General features: G+C 34.5%; 1 protein-coding gene across 1 annotated transcript in view; it reads left to right on the top strand.

The window, feature by feature from the left end:
- Cht5 (chitinase) overlaps positions 1-20,670 on the top strand; it is a 32,919-nt gene extending 12,249 nt beyond the window's left edge. The window contains exons 2-11 of the mRNA XM_073077270.1: positions 3,505-3,568; positions 4,720-4,889; positions 7,544-7,709; positions 10,953-11,175; positions 12,415-12,538; positions 13,162-13,359; positions 13,791-14,087; positions 16,537-16,728; positions 18,096-18,173; positions 20,455-20,670. Coding sequence (XP_072933371.1) covers positions 3,511-3,568; positions 4,720-4,889; positions 7,544-7,709; positions 10,953-11,175; positions 12,415-12,538; positions 13,162-13,359; positions 13,791-14,087; positions 16,537-16,728; positions 18,096-18,173; positions 20,455-20,571 — 1,623 coding nt within the window. The 5' untranslated portion in view covers positions 3,505-3,510 and the 3' untranslated portion in view covers positions 20,572-20,670. The remainder of the gene's footprint in view (positions 1-3,504; positions 3,569-4,719; positions 4,890-7,543; positions 7,710-10,952; positions 11,176-12,414; positions 12,539-13,161; positions 13,360-13,790; positions 14,088-16,536; positions 16,729-18,095; positions 18,174-20,454) is intronic.

The raw sequence follows: 20,670 nt of genomic DNA, 5'->3' as shown, positions 1-20,670 counted from the left end.
CTTCGATAAAATCAAATTTAAATCTAGTATGAAATATCGATTCACCGAATCGGTCCATTACTGGAGATCAAAAGATCGTCCCTTTGATTAATCGATCCCAGATCGCCATTCCTATTAACTTGCTTAAAATTCAGTTGAGTTGTTCTTTACATACATACGAACTAGCGAAATTAAATATTCTTGTAAAAAGTAAGCAAACTTATAAAGTCTATGGGATTATTTTCTTTAGTTATGTCATTACCCAGTCTTTTGACTTTTATGATGAAATCTTAAATAACCCGAGGGTAAAGTATTGCCTCAGTTCTTGTCAAATAACAAATAGAAAACAATACAAAATTAGAAATAATATTTGTTTCTAAATATTTGGCAAGATGCCATTTATTTTAAGATTACAGAGCACCATTTATTTGTCTAGATTACATGTTTATTCAAATTTTCATGCATAACAAATCTATAACTTATATTTATAATCTATTGTCCATACTATTTATATAGAACTTAATATTTAGGATTCCTAGAAATGTATAAAAAAACACAATATATTAGTTTAGTGCGGACCATAACATTAATACGTAGTTAATAGTAATCTATGTCACTTTGCTGCTATAACGTCTTTTGGTAGTCGAAAGTGGTAGAATCCTTTGTCATGTGACCCCAGAGGCACCACCGCCGTACCTATTTATGTGTAATAACAGCTGTGTTAAGTGCTGCTGTGTTCCTATTTAAAGGATGTGGCAAGAGAAGCGTTCCAACCACGTCTCACGAGTACCAACGCACTTGTGGCCGACCTCAGTTAGGACTCTGAATTACGGACTTAATCTTATCTGGGGTTTATTACAGATATCCATGGGCGACAGAAACCGCTTACCAGGTAGACTTCATGCTTAATTGCTACTTCAATATAATAAAAACAAATGACAATCGACAGCTCAAAGTCAATACTAACTCGAACGCAAATTACACACGATATTGAGATGAAGATTAAAAACTAGTTATGTGAAAGAGATGTCACATAACGTGTAACGGCATCGAATCTTTAACGGGACCCGCTCCAGTTGTGTCGCCCACTGACCCCATGCCTCTATTGTGTTGATGCAAAAAACCTCTTAACGCGACAAAACCAAGCTCGAGTCTCGGCCAAGGTTGAGGTGACATCTTTAGGAAGATACAGAAAGTTGTGCGAATATCACAAGCGGGCTTGTGAGGCGTTTGTGCTTACAGATATTGAACGTGTCGTGTTAAAAAAAATATATTTTTTATACAATATATTGATTGGAACTGCCCATGTCTGTGGGGTTGCGTTACGGAAGATATAAATGCGTACATACATACAATAGTATGATTTTATTTGGCACGAATCGTGTCTGACTCGTACAATGCATGTAGATGCACTAAGGTCAATTCACATCTAGGTTTGAAGGTGGTAGGACCCGGTGGTGGGCTGTGGTGGTACTTCGATTCCACCACCACCACAGCTATTTCTGCCTTAAATAACAGCAGTGTTAAACGCTGCTGTGTTCTGGTTTGAAGGGTATGGTAAGGAAGATATTTATCCGAGGCATACCAGTTTAGTCCGCAAAGGTGCGGGGCATTTGTGGGTGATAGGAATCTAATAATATCTGTTGATTACAGACGCCCATGGACGGCAATAGCCACTTACGATCAGGTGGACTGCATGTTCGTCTGCAACTCTCATAATCATAAAAATTAACAGATAGCGTATCAAACGTGCACCATGATAGACAAAATAATATTTTACTATACAATGAGTATTAATGTATTTATTTCTACCATAACAAAGCTGTGGAGTCAGGGGCAAAGTATTGTAAAGAAAATAATTTTGACCGACATGTTGACAGATTAAAACTCGGCCTTAATCGTTCTTTATCTGTTATTTTCGAAACAAGTTAATTATTCACTTTCCTTTTTATTTAACATATTTGCTTGATTTGCTTTGGGTTCCAAATCCCATGAATTAATTATGAATATAGAAATACTAGAATATACTCCAAATGAATGAAATGAAATATTAATGACATTGATATTATATTTAATTCTGTTTCGAGAGCGAAGTCGCGGGCAAAAGCTCGTAATGAATACTTATAATTATAAATATTTAGGACAATTTTATACAAATCACTGTAAATTAAGTACATTTAGTCTTTATCTTTTAAATTGATTACTGAATGAACACGAATAAAATATTAACATCGTACACAACTTTTAAGAGAATAATTCATCTCACCTAGCTCCAAGATCTTATAAATTATTATAAGCAATTTGAACCCAATACTTCATTTCATTAAGACAAGTCTTAAGGTATGTTAATGGGAGAATTAAATATGTTAAGGCAGTTATTAATGTCTGTTATATTATATTTAAGCCTCTTAGACAATATTACGCGACTTCCTGAAGGATTCGAGATATTATTTTCATTAAATAGAAGCAAAAAAGGGCTTGCACTTCACCTGATAGTAATTTTTTATTCAGACGAGCATGCAGTCTATCTGATGGTAAGTGGTTACTGCCGCCACTTACTGGCTTACATCTATAATTAACCCCAGATAAGATTAGATACACCTACCTGAGGCCACGGCCACAGATACGCCGCTACCCTAAGGACTAAGGTGGAACGCCTCGGAAAATTATGTATTCCTTGCTGCACCCTCCAAAGCTGAACAGCAGTGCTCAATACTGCTGTTAAGAGGCTGAAAGGTGTCGCGGTGGTGCTTCCACATCCACTTCCAATCAAACCACAAGGAGATCTTCCACCTTTAAATATAATAATAAAAAATGCTGTATGAGCTGAGCTAGGCGTGTAAAATAGTGAGCTAGAACTTGAGCTATATATCTTAACTTACGTATTTTCAAGCCACAAACTTCATAAAACGAAGCAAGTTTAAACAGAGCTTAAGAAAGAAAACCGGTATTATCCAGATGCAAATATTGCTAAACTGCGTCCCGGAGGAGCTTTCCTCTGGAATTTAATCTTCTATCTCCTAGGATTTACTCCGAATGTTCAAGTGTATTTGTTTTCTACTTTAAAACAAATACAGACCAAATTCGCGGAATATGTTCACGAATGTGTTTCAAATTGAGTTTGTTCAGTTTTACGATGCGATAAGTTTTATGCGTGAATGAATGAAATGTATTAAATTTGTTGAACAACAAAATGTCTATTTAACAACAAAACATGACGAATGTTACATACTTTTTTTCTTCAACAATAATTATCTTCTAATGAAGGTATTGTAGGGGTGAAATACTCTCCTTTTGTTCTAAGGGTTTTACGTTAAGCGTACAGGATTTGAATTCAAGGCTTTTGGCAAGGTTTTTCGAAGTAATGTACGGATTCAAAATTAACTAGTCTTCATTAAGGTATAGGACTTAGTAAGGAAACTGACAAGCCTAAGATATTTTAAAAAGTTTCTTTTCTTCATTTTTTCAAGCTTAAAACATCGTATGTTTATCTATATTTTTAATTATTTATTTTCTTTGTTTCAGGTCAAAATGCGAGGGCTTCTATCGGCGTTGGCTGTCCTAGCAGTCACATTAACTACAGTGCAATGTAAGAATGAAATAATATTATCCTACATATTGTTTTTAGCTTCTGTCTTTAGGGATAATTTCTCTAATGCCAAAGGTACAAATACCAGACACTCACCGTTGATTTTCTAATATGTGTGTTAATATTCACATGGCATAATGTGAAGGAAAACATGTGTAGAAACTTGTATATGTATATTTAAGACATAAAAAGTTCTCAAAGATACGTGTAGTCCAGCACTTAGCCAACATAGTGGAAAAGAGACTAGTGTCCAGCAGTGGGACAGTGATGGGTTTCTAAAAATACATATTTATAAAATTAATTATGTCTTTCTTTGCTTAAAACTTGAAACAATCACAAATTCACACTGTATTTTTAAATTCTTTTTTTCATATATTTTTAAAATCTAAAAGAATACCCAAAGTATTCCAGTTATTATCCTTACTATGAAATTCTCGTGAAAATGCGAAAACAAGAGAAAAGTAAGGAAAATATGGATAAAACTGGTGAATAAAATTGTTTCCGCAGTCGGAATAGCCGGGATCGTTAAACAAATAAAACGTTGCGGTAATATAATACTTTGAGAAACACTGGGATTATTCATACTAAGATGCTATTAAATATAAATATTCCTTTTATAATTTTGTTAACGTTTTGAAAGGTAAAACGTGAATTTAAATTTACACTTTAAGTAGAAAATAAACTTGGCAAAATGGTATTACTATGTACAATAATATGAAGTAAATTTTGTATTTGAATTTAAAATCATATTGGTTTTATACATTTGCTGTATTCGATTCTTTTTAATGATTTTTTCGTGCATTAGATAGAGAATTTTATTTAAATTAGTACTTTTACTAAAATATTATATTTCGACAAATATATATAGGTACACTTATTTTTATGTATAATATTTAAAAAAATAAAATTGAAATTTTGAATACCTATATGATTTAAAATATTTAATATATTTTTTATATTATATCAACTTTTGTAATATTTTTGCTTCCGAATGTCAATAAAGTACCAAATTATTAATCAATCTCAAAGAGATTAAAAAATTACACACTATTTTAGTTGAATCTGCTTATCGAAGCTACGTCATCAGATATAACACCAACTTACAAAATAGAGTCCATATCTATCTTTACTACAAAATATTTTTGTTTCAGCGCACACAAAATCCCGTACAGTATGCTACTTCAGCAACTGGGCGGTCTACCGACCTGGTGTGGGGCGTTATGGCATAGAAGACATTCCGGCTGACATGTGTACACATATCATCTATTCGTTCATCGGCGTTGAAGAGAAGACCTTCAAAGTCCTTATTATAGATCCAGAGGTAAGTCAATTGCAGTTAATTGTCTTAATTAGTTTATAGGATTATAGGATTGATGAGGATTGTAAAATTGGGCTATATTTTCCTTGTTTCTTTTTTTCTTATAATATGCAAGTAGCACGCAGTCTACCTGATGGTAAGTGGCTATTGCAGCCCATGGACATTTGTAATCAACCCCAGATAGGATTAGCTATTTCTACCTGAGGTCGGGCACAGATGCACCTTTACTCCTGAGGACTAAGCTGGAATGCCTGTGATAAGTAAGTCTTCCTTACCACACCCTTAAAATTGGAAAACAGCAGCGTTTAACACTGTTGTTATAAGGGAGAAATAGGTGTGGTAGTGGTGCCTCTGGAGTTGAAGCACACAAGGCTCTACCACCTTAAAACAGGTTTACTAATCAAATTTTTATTTGCCATTATTTAGACTCTAGACCGTAGGTTAAAAATATTTTTACCCAAAACTTATTTATTTATTTATTTAGATACACCATCAACTTATCACTAGACATTCCTTAATATGAATATTACAATATGTTTGGTTCAGTGGGATTCGCCATTACAGGACAACACATATATACAACACTCATCGTATTATAGCTTTACAACAAAGTGTAGGTTAGGTTAGGTTAAAATATTACATAAAATAAAAGAAATGAAAAAAAAAGAAAATATCAAATTAGTAATATCACATCTAAGTTGGAATTAAAAAACGAACGAACTTAACTAAGATATGTTCAAATAGTTTCCTCGTAAAAGCTTAAGAGGGTAAATGTGTTGTTCGCGGAGGTGGTAAAACGAATGCAAATATTATGTACACTCCCCGCTCATATGCCGTCGGGAACATTTACATAAGCTCCCAGTGATAAGTGGAATGTTAAAATGTTTAACACATTGCTATGAAACTATAGTTGAAATTTTAATTAATTTTAACCTTAATGTTTATTATTAATGGGTTGTGAATAACAGAATTTGGAATGCCGATAGATTTGTGTATTTTTTTGGAATCCTCTAGCAACCTGAATTTGTATAGAATCCTTTGGCAATTTGATTTTGGAAAGGGTTCATTAGCAAAGAAATTTGAAAATAATCCATTGGCTAAAGAATTAATATTAAAATTGAAAACTAACTAAAACTAAAAAATAACAAAAGAATTAATATTTAGAGAAGAATCGATGTGACAATAGATTTTTAATCCATAGATAATTGACTTGGTAGCAACGTAACAATTGGGTTTATTTACAAATAAATAGGTTTGGTGGTAGAAACCTTTGTGGTTTGACTCCGGTGCACCACCGCACCTGTTTCTGTCTAATAACAGCAGTGCTAAGCGCTGTTGTGTTCTGGAATGAAAGGTGTGGTAAGGGAGACATATTTATGCGGGGTGTTCCAGTTTAGTCCTGAGGGGTAGTGGCGCATCTGCGGCCGACCTCAGGTATGAATCTAATTCTATCTGGGGTTGATTATGGATGTCCATGGTGGTAGCCACTTCCATCCATACTCCTATATTATAAACAAAAATAGTTAAATAACTCAATAATATTTCAATTAAGTGAACATTGAGAGTGATTCTTAAATGTCATATCTTCCGTGAATCGTGATTTGCCCTTATCTAGGATAGGACACTCTTTGATTGATTGTTTACCAAAGAGATTGTTCCATGATTTTGCAAAAAATACGTCTACGCTTTCAAGGGAATGAGGAAAACTAATTCCCAAAACATTCCCTCGAGTAGACATTTTTGTTTTTGTGATTTGTCTCAGAGGGATGTTTTATGCGCATTAACCTTGTAAATCATTTGGGGTTGCTGTGTAAACATGCAAAAAATATTCATAAATATTCCTTAAATTATTTATGTGTGTTTTTTTGAGTTTGGTATGGTACGTCAGAACTTTTGTTCCCTGTAAATGTTTACTGTACCCTTAGTACGATTTTTTACTTTTTTACATAAATGAATCAGTTCTGATACAGTCCGCTGGGGGCGCTGATTGGAAATGTATGGGCAAATACGTAAACAAATACAAAAATAATCATTTTTGTAAAAAAGTAAAAACTCATACTAAGGTTACTGGATGCTACAATTGGTTCGAATTTGGAAGGTGTAGGAAGGGGTAGGCACTTTGACGCGCTTTAGTTAAGTACTAAGAATGGCAATACACCAGTGTGTGACTTCAGGCAGGACTTTTATCTTATTCAGGGTAGATTAATGACGTCCATAAACTAAGTGGTCAGTTACTATCACGTGAACTGCATGTTCATTTGCTACATATATTTTAGATATTATTTATATTATAAACTGTTGCTTTAAATTGTAGAGTGGTTATTAAATACATGGTCGGTGTGGTAAGGGAGACATACTTTTTCGAGGCCTTTTACCTTAGCCCTCAAGGGTAGCGGCGCATCTGTGACTGACTTCAAGTAGGACTATCTAATCCTATCTGGGGTTGATTACAGTTGTCCAAGGGCGGCAGTAGCCACTTACCATCAGGTGGACTGCATGCTCGTCTGCTCCTCTTATATTAGAAAATAAAGGCCTAAGGACGGCAATACAACTGTGTCTGATCTAAGATAGGATCCAATCGTATCTAGGGTAGATTATAGTCATCCTTGAACAGAAAGAAAAAAAATACATATAAAAACGAATATTTTCTCTTACAGTTGGACGTAGAACAGAATGGGTTCCGTAACTTCACATCGCTGCGTTCAAAACATCCTGACGTTAAGTTTATGGTGGCTGTTGGCGGCTGGGCCGAGGGTGGTACCAAGTACTCCCAGATGGTCGCTCAGAAGTCCACTAGGATGATCTTCGTCAACAGTGTTGTTGGTAAGCAATAGTGTTTTAGTTTTTTGGGCTGTGGATGGATTGAGATACTCTTAACGGGACCTTTCGTGATTCGATGGAATCATCACCTCCACACCTATTTTTACACGCTTTATATTAGCTTCACTTGTATGTTTGTCAGTGAGTAACTCCGTTTTTCAGTAGAAAGAGATCAACATACATCCTTATCTTACCCTACATGTGTTAAAGAATGAAATAGAATACTTTTCTACTTTTTAGTTGATTTTATTATAAAAGCGTGTTTTTTAGTTTTTTAAACTATATTGATTTGGTTACTAACTATAGTGTAACACCATCGGTGTTAGCATGGCTATGTTCTTAGCAATAGTGGTACTACTTTTTGAGTTATGGATGGATTGATATACTCTTAAGAGGATTTTTCCTAACTCGATGGAGTCACCACCGCCACACCAATTTTGGCTAATAACTATGGTGTGTTTAAAGGGTTCTTTTCAGGAGTAACAACTTATCTGAAGTCGATGTCAGGTAAGATTAAGAGCCTTTCTGGGGTTGATTCTTATTGTAGATTTCCATGGTAGTTTCCCCTTACCATCATATGCATTGAGATGTCATTTGGTAATTCAAAATTATTAAAAAACATAACGAGCATATTTTAATGATTCAAATATGTTTGTCGTGTACTTTATACATTAAGTTAATTTAATAGATTATTTTCGATAAATGTTGTTCATACTATAAGGTAAATACATTACCTTTACATTAAGTTATTTTAAAGAGATTATTTTCGTTAAATATCGTACATACGTGTACTATGACAGGGAAACAAATGTGTAGGCTCTTGAACTAATATATTGAACAAAGGTGAACCCTTGACATCGAGTTACGTGTCGAGTACGTGAAAAGAGTTTGTAATGGCGTTTCCGGGTACCGTGTAAGATAATACAACTATCGCTGTTAAACAAAGGTACTATCTACATATTGTAATATAGAATTAGTGATAGGATAGAAGGATAGAATCAATAAAATAAGATACTGTTTTTCGAGGTAGCTTTGAAGGTGGTAGAGGATATAGGAGATTGAATACGGTGGCACTGACGAGTCATTTGTTTTGTTTTATAATAGAGGCTTTGTAGTTGAAATTCAGCTTCTCAGTCAAGAGGGCCAAGGTTCGAATTCTAGCTACACAGTTTCGGTACACAAAATACAAGTCAGCGCTTTTGTTTTCAATAAGTTATTGCGTATTATAAATTAATCATCATATGATTTGATGGCGACAGTAACATCGAGGGAAAATTCTACACGTCAACGAGTTGTCTAAAATAAGTATTTTCTGAAACAAATAGCAAACAAACATGTAGCGTTCTGTCACCTTTAAAAAATCTAAGGTGTGCGAAGTCTACTAATCCGCACTTGGCTAGCGTGATGACTATATCCTAAAAACTGTTTCACTCTGAGAGGAGACCAGTGCCCAGCTGTGAGAGAGTAATGGGATAATATGTGTACTTAACAGCTAATCTTTATAATATATATTTCTTATGTGCGTGTGTATGTCACTGAACTCCTCCTAAACGACTGGACTGATTTTGATGAAATTTGTTGTGTGTTCAAGGGGACTTGAGAATGGTTTATATTCACAATTTAGTCCGTGGGAAAAGGTTTTTTTTCATATTTTTTTAATTCGTAAGTAGTTGTTGATTTTGGAATGTTTCACACTGGCTTCGACTGACTTCGCTACCAGCGCAGTTTCAAATATTCTATCTTTTTTTCAAACCCGTAAGTGATAAGGGTTGTTCATCCTTAACATTTTTTTATTTATATGGCAACACAACGTTTACCGGGTCAGTTAGTATAATATAATAATTCTAGAAGAGTGCATTTCATATACCTACATTATTTGTAGTCTAGAACTTTGAAGGGATAAATTAACTTCTAATATGATTATTAAATATTGATAGAATTTGCATTAAGACGTGGCGATCCCCGTTAGTATAGCGGGAGTTATATTATATTCCTCCGTTAGCCGGCTTCGAGTATGCAAATAATATTTTCAAGGGATACATCGCACCATTTTGAATAATGTCGGCATGAATTGTAATAATGGCATTCTTGTGTAGGTATTATATTAATTATTAACAGTAGTATTAAACGCTGCTGTGTTCTGGTTTGAAGGGTGTGGTAAGGGTGATATACTTTTCCGAGACATTCCAGCTTAATCCTCAGGGGTAGGGTTAAAACATTGCTTGAGTTAGTAAGTAGATTATTAAATCTAGTTTAAGACTTGTCTCAAATTGATTTTCGTCCGTTGCTAATACTCTATCCAAGTTTTCCCTCCTAAACATAGATTTTTTTCATACTAGAAATTTAAATTTCGATGGATGATAGGTAAAACAATGGATTAATAACAACTTTAAAGCATTTAATCGGTTGACAATATGCTTAAATGTAATAAATTCTCATGCATTAAAGTTAAATAAAAACTTTATTGCCATTTTTCGACCCTTTATAAGATTACTAGATGACCCGGTAAATTTTGTACTACCTTAAATTGTATTTATCAAATTTATTTCATATAAAATATAGCCTATGTTACTCGTGGATAATGTAGCTTTCGAATGGTGAAAGAATTTTTAAAATCGGTTCAGTAGTTTTTGAGCCTATTCATTACAACCAAACAAACAAACAAAGTTTTCCTCTTTATAATATTAGTATAGATTGTCAAATTACTCGTACATATTTGATTCCTACAAACGTATTTATCAGTAGCTTTTGAAAGTCATTCACGTCGTTCATAGGGTTTAGTAGGTCACTTCGCGGTCATGACGAAGGCCGTACCATCGTATCTTTTGACAGAATTCCGTATGTAATTCGAACCGAAACATGAAATATGGCTAAGGGCGGGTACAGATGAGCGACAGTAAGTAAATACACTAGTAGCGCAGGGTTGCTGGTGTGTTGCTTCCCTTATTCGAGATAAATGTTGGTTTTATTGCATACATCTAGAACATTTAGTAACTATTGAATATGTAATGATTTATGCACGAAGCTTAGACTTTGTGTAAATTACGAAAATATCATATTACTTAGCCTCCGTTGTCTATCCGTCTGTCATAGGGCACTTGAAATTTTCACAGAATATGTATATGTAAACACGAGGGGCTACGTGGACTGACTGCCCACCAAGACAAACCCATAAACTCATAACCATGAGCTAAATGTTCACATCTAATAGATTGCATAAATAACATAAAAAAATGTTTGTTACAGATTTTATGAAAACGTACGACTTTGACGGTCTTGACTTGGATTGGGAGTACCCTGGTGCTGCAGACCGCGGCGGTTCCTTCTCCGACAAGGACCGGTTCCTGTACTTCGTCCAAGAGCTCAGGAGAGCCTTCATCAGAGTTGGAAGGAACTGGGAGCTTACCGCCGCCGTGCCACTCGCTAACTTCAGACTGATGGAAGGGTACCATGTACCTGATCTTTGCCAGTAAGTTGACCATGAAACAGATTTTTCGTGGAAATGTCTCATTGCATTTAGTAGAGTAATATCTGGAGTCGAATTTCTTTTTAAATACTAAAGATATCCGGTCATTTTTGTTTATAATATAGGAGTAGCAAACGAGCATGCAGTCCACCTGATCGTAAGTGGCTACTGTCGCCCGTGGACATCTGTAATCAACGTTTCAACGTCTCGGAATAGTATGTGTGCTTTACCACAGCAAACTTATTGCGTCATAAAATACCGTCAGATTTGAATCGCTAATATTTACGAGACTGTCAATACCTTAGAGACGTTTGAACCTACAATGGTTGGAGCATGTCTGCATGAGTTTGTCTGGCATTTTTAATGAAAATTAAATAGCAAACATGCGTTCATGGACATCTCTACCAAGCTACATTTATAATAGGGATTCTACCTAAATTCGACCATACTCGATCGATTCGATCATTCGATCACTAAAGACTAAGATGCTCGCTTCATGTGTAAGTAAGCCGAATTGGTATTAAATTATCAGCATATTGACGATGTGCGTTAGCAAAATACTCGAGAACTAAAACGTTCCATTAAACTTCAGTTATTGCCATCGTAAAGTTCAGTGCAATCGAGAATATTTGCTATCGATCGAACCGGAATGCGACGCCTTCATTGAATTACACAATTCGAGGCGATGGATTATTTTATCGTCGGAGGGGAATCTTGATTCTGAATCAATTGATTGTAAATATTTCATTACTGTTCCGCCAACTCTTTGGCTAAGTTTTGACAATTTTGAACCTTACTGACTGAATTATGAGACTTTATGTTTGATTTGTTTGTTGAAATAAATAATAAAATATTAAATAAATTCCTTTTTAAGGTTCCGTAGGATCCGTACCCTAAGTTTAAAATGGAACCCTGAGGTCCAATCTCTTGAAACGTAGTTGGTGAACTTTTTACAGTGAATAATGCCGCTATAACAACTAATAGTAAAATTAAAAAACTTGAAAATAAATGGAGCTGATATATATAGTGAATAAATATGATAAACCTTTATTTTTTGGCATTTTCCGCTGTATCTACTGAACCGTAATATGTAGTCAATTTTTCACAATGCCACTTCTATGGCTTCTATGATAAAAAGTACTAAATAGAAAAAAAAAATCGTGGTAAACCCTCCGAATGCAAGTTCGACTCACACTTGGCCAATTATTAACTTGGTTCTGAAATATTGAACGTTGTTTACAGGGAACTGGATGCTATTCACGTGATGTCATACGATCTCCGCGGCAACTGGGCTGGCTTTGCTGACGTCCACTCCCCGCTTTACAAGCGTCCTCATGACCAGTGGGCGTATGAAAAGCTTAATGTGGTATGTACATTATATTCATATTAGTTATACTACCGATCCGGTAGTAGTATAAAATTTTAAGTGACAGTTTGTTAGTGCCTACACCGGCCTAAGCAAAATTTCATTTATTTTAGTAATGAGCATTTATATCTATCGTGTTTGTACATGTAACGTTAAATGAAATGTAAGAAAATCTAGACACATGACAGTGCAACTGACAAATTTGAGCTAGTCGCATAATCTATATAATATAAATGAACGTATTTATATCTTCTTATTTGCGTTTTTCCTATCTAATTTGTCACTTTACTATGGCGACTGGCAATTACTATATTTATTATATTAGTGCTGAAGATACTAAAAAATATTGCGGCGTTTTATGGAGAGCAAAAAAAATTAAATCGCGATCTGGGTGTTACTGATCTTAACTACAATATAGTTTACTATTATTCTCATACTAGAATAACTAAAGTATTATATGCAATATTCTACAATTATTGTTCACTTATTATGGAAAGCAACCCGTCGTAAACGTACAAAATACGCAAACAAATCACTTTACCCGGAAATGTCCCCAATACTTTGTTACACAACATCCGAAATCCAATTTATCACCACATCCGGTGTCAAATTAAAACTTTCAGAACGACGGCCTGAACCTCTGGGAAGAAAAGGGCTGCCCGTCCAACAAGTTGGTCGTTGGAATACCGTTCTATGGGCGGTCTTTCACTCTGTCAGCCGGGAACAATAACTATGGCTTGGGAACTTATATCAATAAGGAAGCAGGTGGTGGGGACCCTGCGCCGTATACGAACGCTACTGGTTTCTGGGCGTACTATGAGGTAAGATTTGTTTCTAAGCTTCTGACCGTAGGTAAATTGTGTTTTGAAATATGAAACGTTAAAATAGTTGATCAGAAAATATTATTGTCTATTTATACAGTTCACAATGTTGCATCGGTTTTGACAGCAATTGATTATTGAATGTTTAATCACCATGTTGTGATTGACTGATCAAATTTGCTCAAGGCTGATAGGCATAGAATGCTGAAAATTGTTCGCAATTGTATTAGTAGATATTAGAAGTGAATATATAAAAAATACCATGCCTGATAGCTTTACAAATAGTTTTATAATACGAATAAATATTTAAATATTCTTCAATATTTGCTAATTTATTTATATCGAAATATAAATTGTTAACGGTCCTAAATATATGCAAATATTGCTGTTCGCCTGAAGAATCACATTTATTAAGTTTACTCACTTTGCAGATTTGCACTGAAGTAGACAAAGAGGAATCCGCCTGGACCAAGAAATGGGATGAGCATGGCAAGTGTCCCTACGCATACAAGGGCACTCAATGGGTCGGCTACGAGGACCCCCAGAGTGTTGAGATCAAGATGAACTGGATCAAGGAGAAGGGCTACTTGGGAGCTATGACCTGGGCTATCGACATGGACGACTTCAAGGGCCTGTGCGGTGAAGTGAACCCTCTGATGAAGCTGCTGCATAAGCACATGAGCTCGTACACTGTGCCTCCACCCAGGACTGGAAATACTACACCAACGGTACGTATAATCATCTAGATTATAGAATATGGATAATTAGTTTTAATTAAATACATAAATTACATATATAGCCTAGTTAAACTCTGCTGTATTTGAAGAACGTGAGACATTTATAAGTGGCAGTCTAGCTTTGGCTTGAAGAATAGCCATTTATTTGTGGCCAACGTCAGTAGGATTGCAATTCTATGTAGGGTTGATTATTTATTTACAGATGTTCAGGAGATCTCATACTTGTTTGTTTCTATAATATAAACGAAAATCTGTACAAAAACCTCCAATCATTTATAAAAATAAACATTCGTTTCTGTTGTGTCCGTAGGTTTGAAAAGTGAGTAGCCCTCTATTTTAAACTTGTCAAAAATAAAAAAAAAAATAGTAAGTTTTAAATTTTGAGGCATTTTTAAAGAATTTTAAAGAAAATTTATGCATTTTCTTTAAATTAACTAACTATGTAACTTTTAGTACTTTTTTGTTAGAACTGGCAAGTTTTTATATTCTTACTGTTTATAAAATGCAATAAATATAAAATAAAATACTCCTCGTACTTAAATAATAATAAAGTAATGTGAAGGGGAAAACTTAACCAATACGTTTCCATATTAGCCGTGATGTTTGTGCGTTGTTTCATACTATGTCTTCGTACAATCAATAAAGAAGTTTGAGTTATTTCAACGCACCCTTCTCCTGATACGAGCAGGAAAATGCAAGTGATAAAGGAGTTTTTCGCGGAAAAAGTAACACAAATATATTATTAGTGTATAATATTTGTCTTTTTTTTATAATGTAAGAGTAGCAGACGAGCATGCAGTCCACCTGATGGTAAGTGGCTACTGCCGCCCATGGACATCTGTATACAACCCCAGATAAGATAAGATATTCCTAACTGAGGTCGGCCACATGCGCCGCTACCCCTGAGGACTAAGCTGGAACGCTTCGGAAATGTCTGTCTCCCTTACCCAACCCTTCAAACCGGAATACAGCAGCTCCTAACACTGCTGTTAGTACGTAGAAATAGGTGTAGCGGTGGTGCCGCCGGAGTCGAACCACAAAGGGTTCTACCACCTTCAAACTTCAACTTCAAATGTCTCTACAATTTATATGCTCTATACTCTTTAAAGATACTCTACGTAAATATTTGCTATTCCGGAGTTCACGGCCTCTACTCAGGAGTACACTTGTCGTCCGCAATCTTGGAAGCCCCTTTATAGTTACCTTTTACAACAAATAGTTTATAGTTCTGTACCCTTACCATGAGTTTTTACGTTTTGACAAATATTACTGTTTTGGTATTTGTTTACGTATTTGCCCATACAACTTCCAATAAGCGCCCCTAGCGGATTGTATCTGAACTATAGTGTCAGTAACGTAACATTAAATGTCTAAACTGACAAAATGGCGCTTTATGTTTTGTCTCTCTTTTTTGCGAACATGTGAGGTAGACAAAAGTTCATCGTCACTTAAGCACTTACTTATTGTTACGTTTACTCAGTCTACTGAAGCAAACGGAACAGAATATAGGATTGAATAAACGTAACGTAAAATTGTGGGATGTTTAGAAAACTCATGGTAAGGGTACTGGTCCTAAAACTAAAGAATAACCCCGTAAGATCACCTAACCTGACTGGAGATATCTCACTGTAAAACCACCAAAAGTTTGACCAAATAGAAAAGCTACATAGTGTAAATTAGATACATACTACGTACTGTCATTCTGTTTAGGTCTGTTTATATTTCTCCACTCACTTACGCGACAAGGCCCTAATATCCGCAAAGTTTAGGTCCCATAAACCGATATTGCCAAACTTGACGACACTAAGATTTATTTAGTTTCTAACAAGTTCGCAAAGTTACTTATGACGTCAAAGTAAGGTTTACGGCTAAAACTTACCTTGGATTATCTACGTGAGCTACTTTTAGTGTGGGTCGTTAGTCTAATAAATAAAATGTACGGAAATTCGTTAGCAACAGTGAATTGTGAAATAAATAAATTTTGAGAAAGAAATATGGAGTATTTGGTGTGCTCAAAAATTACCTGCCCACAAATGCATTTTTCATTATCGAAGGTGCAATAAATGATTAGTGATTACATACGAAATTGTTAAAATACCTAAAATAGCAAATATCTAATTTTTTATTCACATTTACCAGGCTGAGGACAGAGCCTTTTAGACAGGCTGAGACAGAACTTTTTAGGCAAAGTGGTATAGTAACTGCAGCCTCGCGGGGACTCAAAAATGTATTTTCAACTTTCGTAACATATTACCTCGATTGGTTGGCATTTCTTATTTACATATATATTTTGTATTTTTACACAAATAGTAGTTCATACACATAATCATAATACATAAACATTTATGTACTATATCAGCGAAGGATGTGAAAAATTATATTATCGGACTATCCATATTTTCAAATAGCTCTCCATTTTTTAATTACACGATTTTTACAGCCGGAGTGGGCGAAGCCACCATCCACACCCGCTGACCCGTCCGAGGGGTCCCCAATCCCGACAACAACTACAACGACATCTGCACCTCGTCCAAGTACAACTACACGGAAACCACAGACCTCGACTACAGCTTCCGTAGAAGAGCCTTCCCCTGCAGAGCCTTCGAAACCAGACATTGAAGAACCACCAGCGGTAAGTATTTGAACTATTTCTTTATATTTTTTCTTCGTTTTCTTATCGTTCCCGAAGTGAAATTCAACCGAATGATTAAACTAATTGTACACCTTAAGATTACTAAGGACTAACTTAATGTCTAGTACAATTCTTTACTAATCAATTCCAACTATTGTGAGAAAGGTATTTGACTTAAAATTGTATCTTCTTCGTGGAATCCCTTGAGTGTAAACAGCACAGATCTCACGACCGAGATTATTCTTGGTACTATTAACATGCCGGGTTAAATCATGGTGTCTTCTGGTTTCAAATTAAAATAGGTAGACAATATTATTGAGACAAGACTATTGATAGGACATTGAACTTATATTTAATTTACGACAAATATGAGTGGACGGCGTGACCACATACTTAGCGGTTTATCAAAAAGTTTGTCAAGTGTCCTTCGTAAATTATTTTTCAAATTGAGAGACAATAATACACATTATAAATTTCTGCTAGGACAATGTGTTTTAGTAATTCCAGTAAAAGGCAGGTTTTAGTATTAGAATTGACATTTATATTGAGTCGTGATGTGATTTTTATCACTAACTGAACTTCACCTTAGCGAATTGGTAATTGAAGTCTGAAAGCCAATTTTGTGTATGTACGTTAGTGCGTAAAGACATGGGGATTATTATATTTTTCGACGTTTTATTTTTGACAACCCATTTGGAGTTTATCACCAACATCAACCCATTACTGTACCACTGCTGGGCATGGGTTTCCTCTCAGAATGAGAAGGATAAGGCCGAAAACATATTGACATTTATACATTTTATTTTTTTTAAAAGGTGGTATAAAATACACAATATTTAGATATTTTATTAACGTGACCATAGATTAATAAAGATACTTCACTGCCTTGAAATTGAATGAAGCCACAAACGGCTGATTTGTCAGTTATTTTTTGAATTCTTGACAATTAAAAAACCAATTTAGAGAAAATTTACGAATAAATAACTAATACTGCGTAATTTACATACTAAATAAATAAGTATTTCAAATTTAGGGATATATTTTAACACGGAGACGTGGCAAAACTTTTATACGCAACTATTTCAATTCTCAAAACTGGGTACATTTTCTTGTTAGGAGTGAGTAATCTTTACTAATCTATGAAGGTGACAATATTTTTTCTTTAAGATGGCTAAGTATTTGGTGGTACATATAAGATACCTAAGCTATGTACTTTTTGTTTTGGAGGCATATGTTATAAAATATACAACCTTTCGAATGAGAGGTGGAATTATGTGACATTTTCGAATGAGGTGAGGTGGAATAATGTGACATTATCTAATAAAATCGCGTCATGTCAATTCATTATTTATATATATTTTTTTTAGGAAAATGAAGTCGACAGTCAGCTGCCCAGGTGCACCAGCGAAGGAGATTACATGGCGGACAAGAAGCGATGTGATAAGGTAAGATTAATATCCTACATTTAATTTAAAATAATTATTAAACATGACGAAATGTATCCATATACTACAAAAATAGGTAATTGGAATAGTAAATTCGAATATGATAATAGGAATTCCGGTTTACTATTTAACTAAACTACTTATACTACGATATCACTTACAAAATAATAATAATAATGCATATAGGCAAAATTGTATATTCTTATATAATGTGTATGAACGTATTCATTCAGTCATAGAACCTTAGATATCGTTCAATGTGCGTGGGTATAAGTCCTTCAATCGACCGATTTCCGGTAGTAAATCTTTATATATATACTAGCTGACCCAGCAAACGTTATATTGCCATATACATAAAAAAATCTTAAGGGTGAACAACCCTTATCACTTAGGGGGATGAAAAATAGATGTTGGCCGATTCTCATAGATACCGGATAAGCACAAAAAACTTCATCAAAATCGGTCAAGCCGTTTCGGAGGAGTATGGCAACGAAAACTGTGACACGAGAATTTTATGTATTAGATTTCTTATGTGCATGTGTATGTCACTGAACTCCTCCTAAACGACTGGACTGATTTTGATGAAATTTGTTGTGTGTGTTCACGGGGACTTGAGAATGGTTTAGATTCACAATTTAGTGCGTGGGAAAAGGTTTCTTTAATTAATTTTTAATTCGTAAGTAGTTGTTGATTTTGGAATATTTCACATTGGATTCGACAGACTTCGCTACCAACGCAGTTTCAAATATTCTATCTATTTTTCAAACCCGTAAATGATAAGGGTTGTTCACCCTTAACATTTTTTTTTTATTTATATGGCAACACAACGTTTGCCGGGTCAGCTAGTTCTACTATAATTTGTAGTTGAAATGTTCCCGGACTGTAAGTTATTCTGCTACCACTATTACAAAAAGTGAGTAGTTTTAACAAACATTAAAAAAGTTTTTTATTTAATATAAGTATAAACAAAACTAAGTAAATTTTATACATCCTAATGGAACTATTTGGTTACGATCGCCAAGTGTATGCGCAAACGTTGGCGCAAATTGGCTCCTAATGGATTCCCATTAGACCAGCACTCCTCCACTAAAACCGATAATTATCCAATTTATTTTAAAAAAGCAGCCATGTTTATACAGTCCATTAAAATTAATGATACAGCCTCTGGATTTTAATGAGTTCTATTTAATTAATCATAGGAACGTACTTTATTTAGGAAATTATTTTAAATCCTTTTAATCATTTTTCAATTCTTGAGAATAAAAGGTGGTAAAACTCACATACTAACAATAGATTTTCTAATACTAGAATTTCGAAAATACAAGAAGAATCTATAAATTGTTCAATTTCGATGTTTGATGGGGTAAAATTGATTATTATAAAAATAGCGGAATCTTTATAAAGTATATAAAAAGACATAAAAAAGATAAACCCATAAATTTTCTTTCCTCAACAATAATTTTATAAATGCTTTCTAATACTTCAATTAGCTATGCTCTCTGTGCTCTATGCAGATAACGTAGAGCAGAGAGAGCATAGAGTCTCAGTAGTTAAACATATTCCCTAAGAAGCTAAGCAGAGCTCTAATTGATGAGAGCAACGCGTTTCGAGAACCATTTGCTGTTAACGCATCATTAGGCGTTAACGCTATTTCTAATATACCACTATACTAGTATACATGTCTGTGGGTGTGCTGTTAAATGCTCTTTACGCAAAACTGAATAAAAACTTATTTTGTTTTCACGTTTAATGCAAAATATAAGACTTGGAGTTATACCTCTTTACGACGTGTTTGGAAAAATTGAAATGTAACACATATTTTTTTGTATTCATTTTAGATATATGATTTTTTCTGTTCGTATAAAAATGTTATACGCATATTTGATTAAGTTTTACTTGTTTATTTTTATTGTATTTTAAGTTATGTATTCATTTTTTTTCATGTTATGGTTTCATTAGAAGCAATTTCATTAGAAGATTAAAAGTTTTTTAGTTGCCATGGAGAAAATGCAGGTTGAACTTTTAATGTTAGCACGCACGTCGTCATGCATTTATTTCCGTATTCACTGTATTTTCGTTTAATATTATTCAATTTAGTAATACAACAATCACTAACTTTTTTTAAAGTACAATAAAATACCCACAAACATTGAACTATAATAACTTCCTACGCATAAATACACACATATATTTACACGCATATTTGTACACGCATATTTTTACACGCGTATTTTAACACGCATATTTTACATGCATATTTTTACACGCATATTTTTTACAGTACTGGCGATGCGTGAACGGAGAGGCGATGGAGTTCACATGCCAACATGGTACCGTGTTTAACACCAAGCTGAATGTGTGCGACTGGCCCGATAACGCTGATCGGGATGAATGCTGATGTCCACATCCCTATTGTGTATGAAGCTGCTGTACTGGATCATACTGGATTAAACCAGTTATAACATAGTTGGAAGCTTAGTAAATGAAAGGAATTTTC

This window comes from Epargyreus clarus, unplaced genomic scaffold (assembly GCF_041222505.1).
Source record: "Epargyreus clarus isolate Ecla_fem2 unplaced genomic scaffold, WU_Ecla_fem_2.2 ptg000010l, whole genome shotgun sequence".
NCBI lineage: Eukaryota > Metazoa > Arthropoda > Insecta > Lepidoptera > Hesperiidae > Epargyreus > Epargyreus clarus.
Note: the sequence above shows the minus strand (reverse complement) of the source record. Positions and strands in the feature narration are given on the sequence as shown.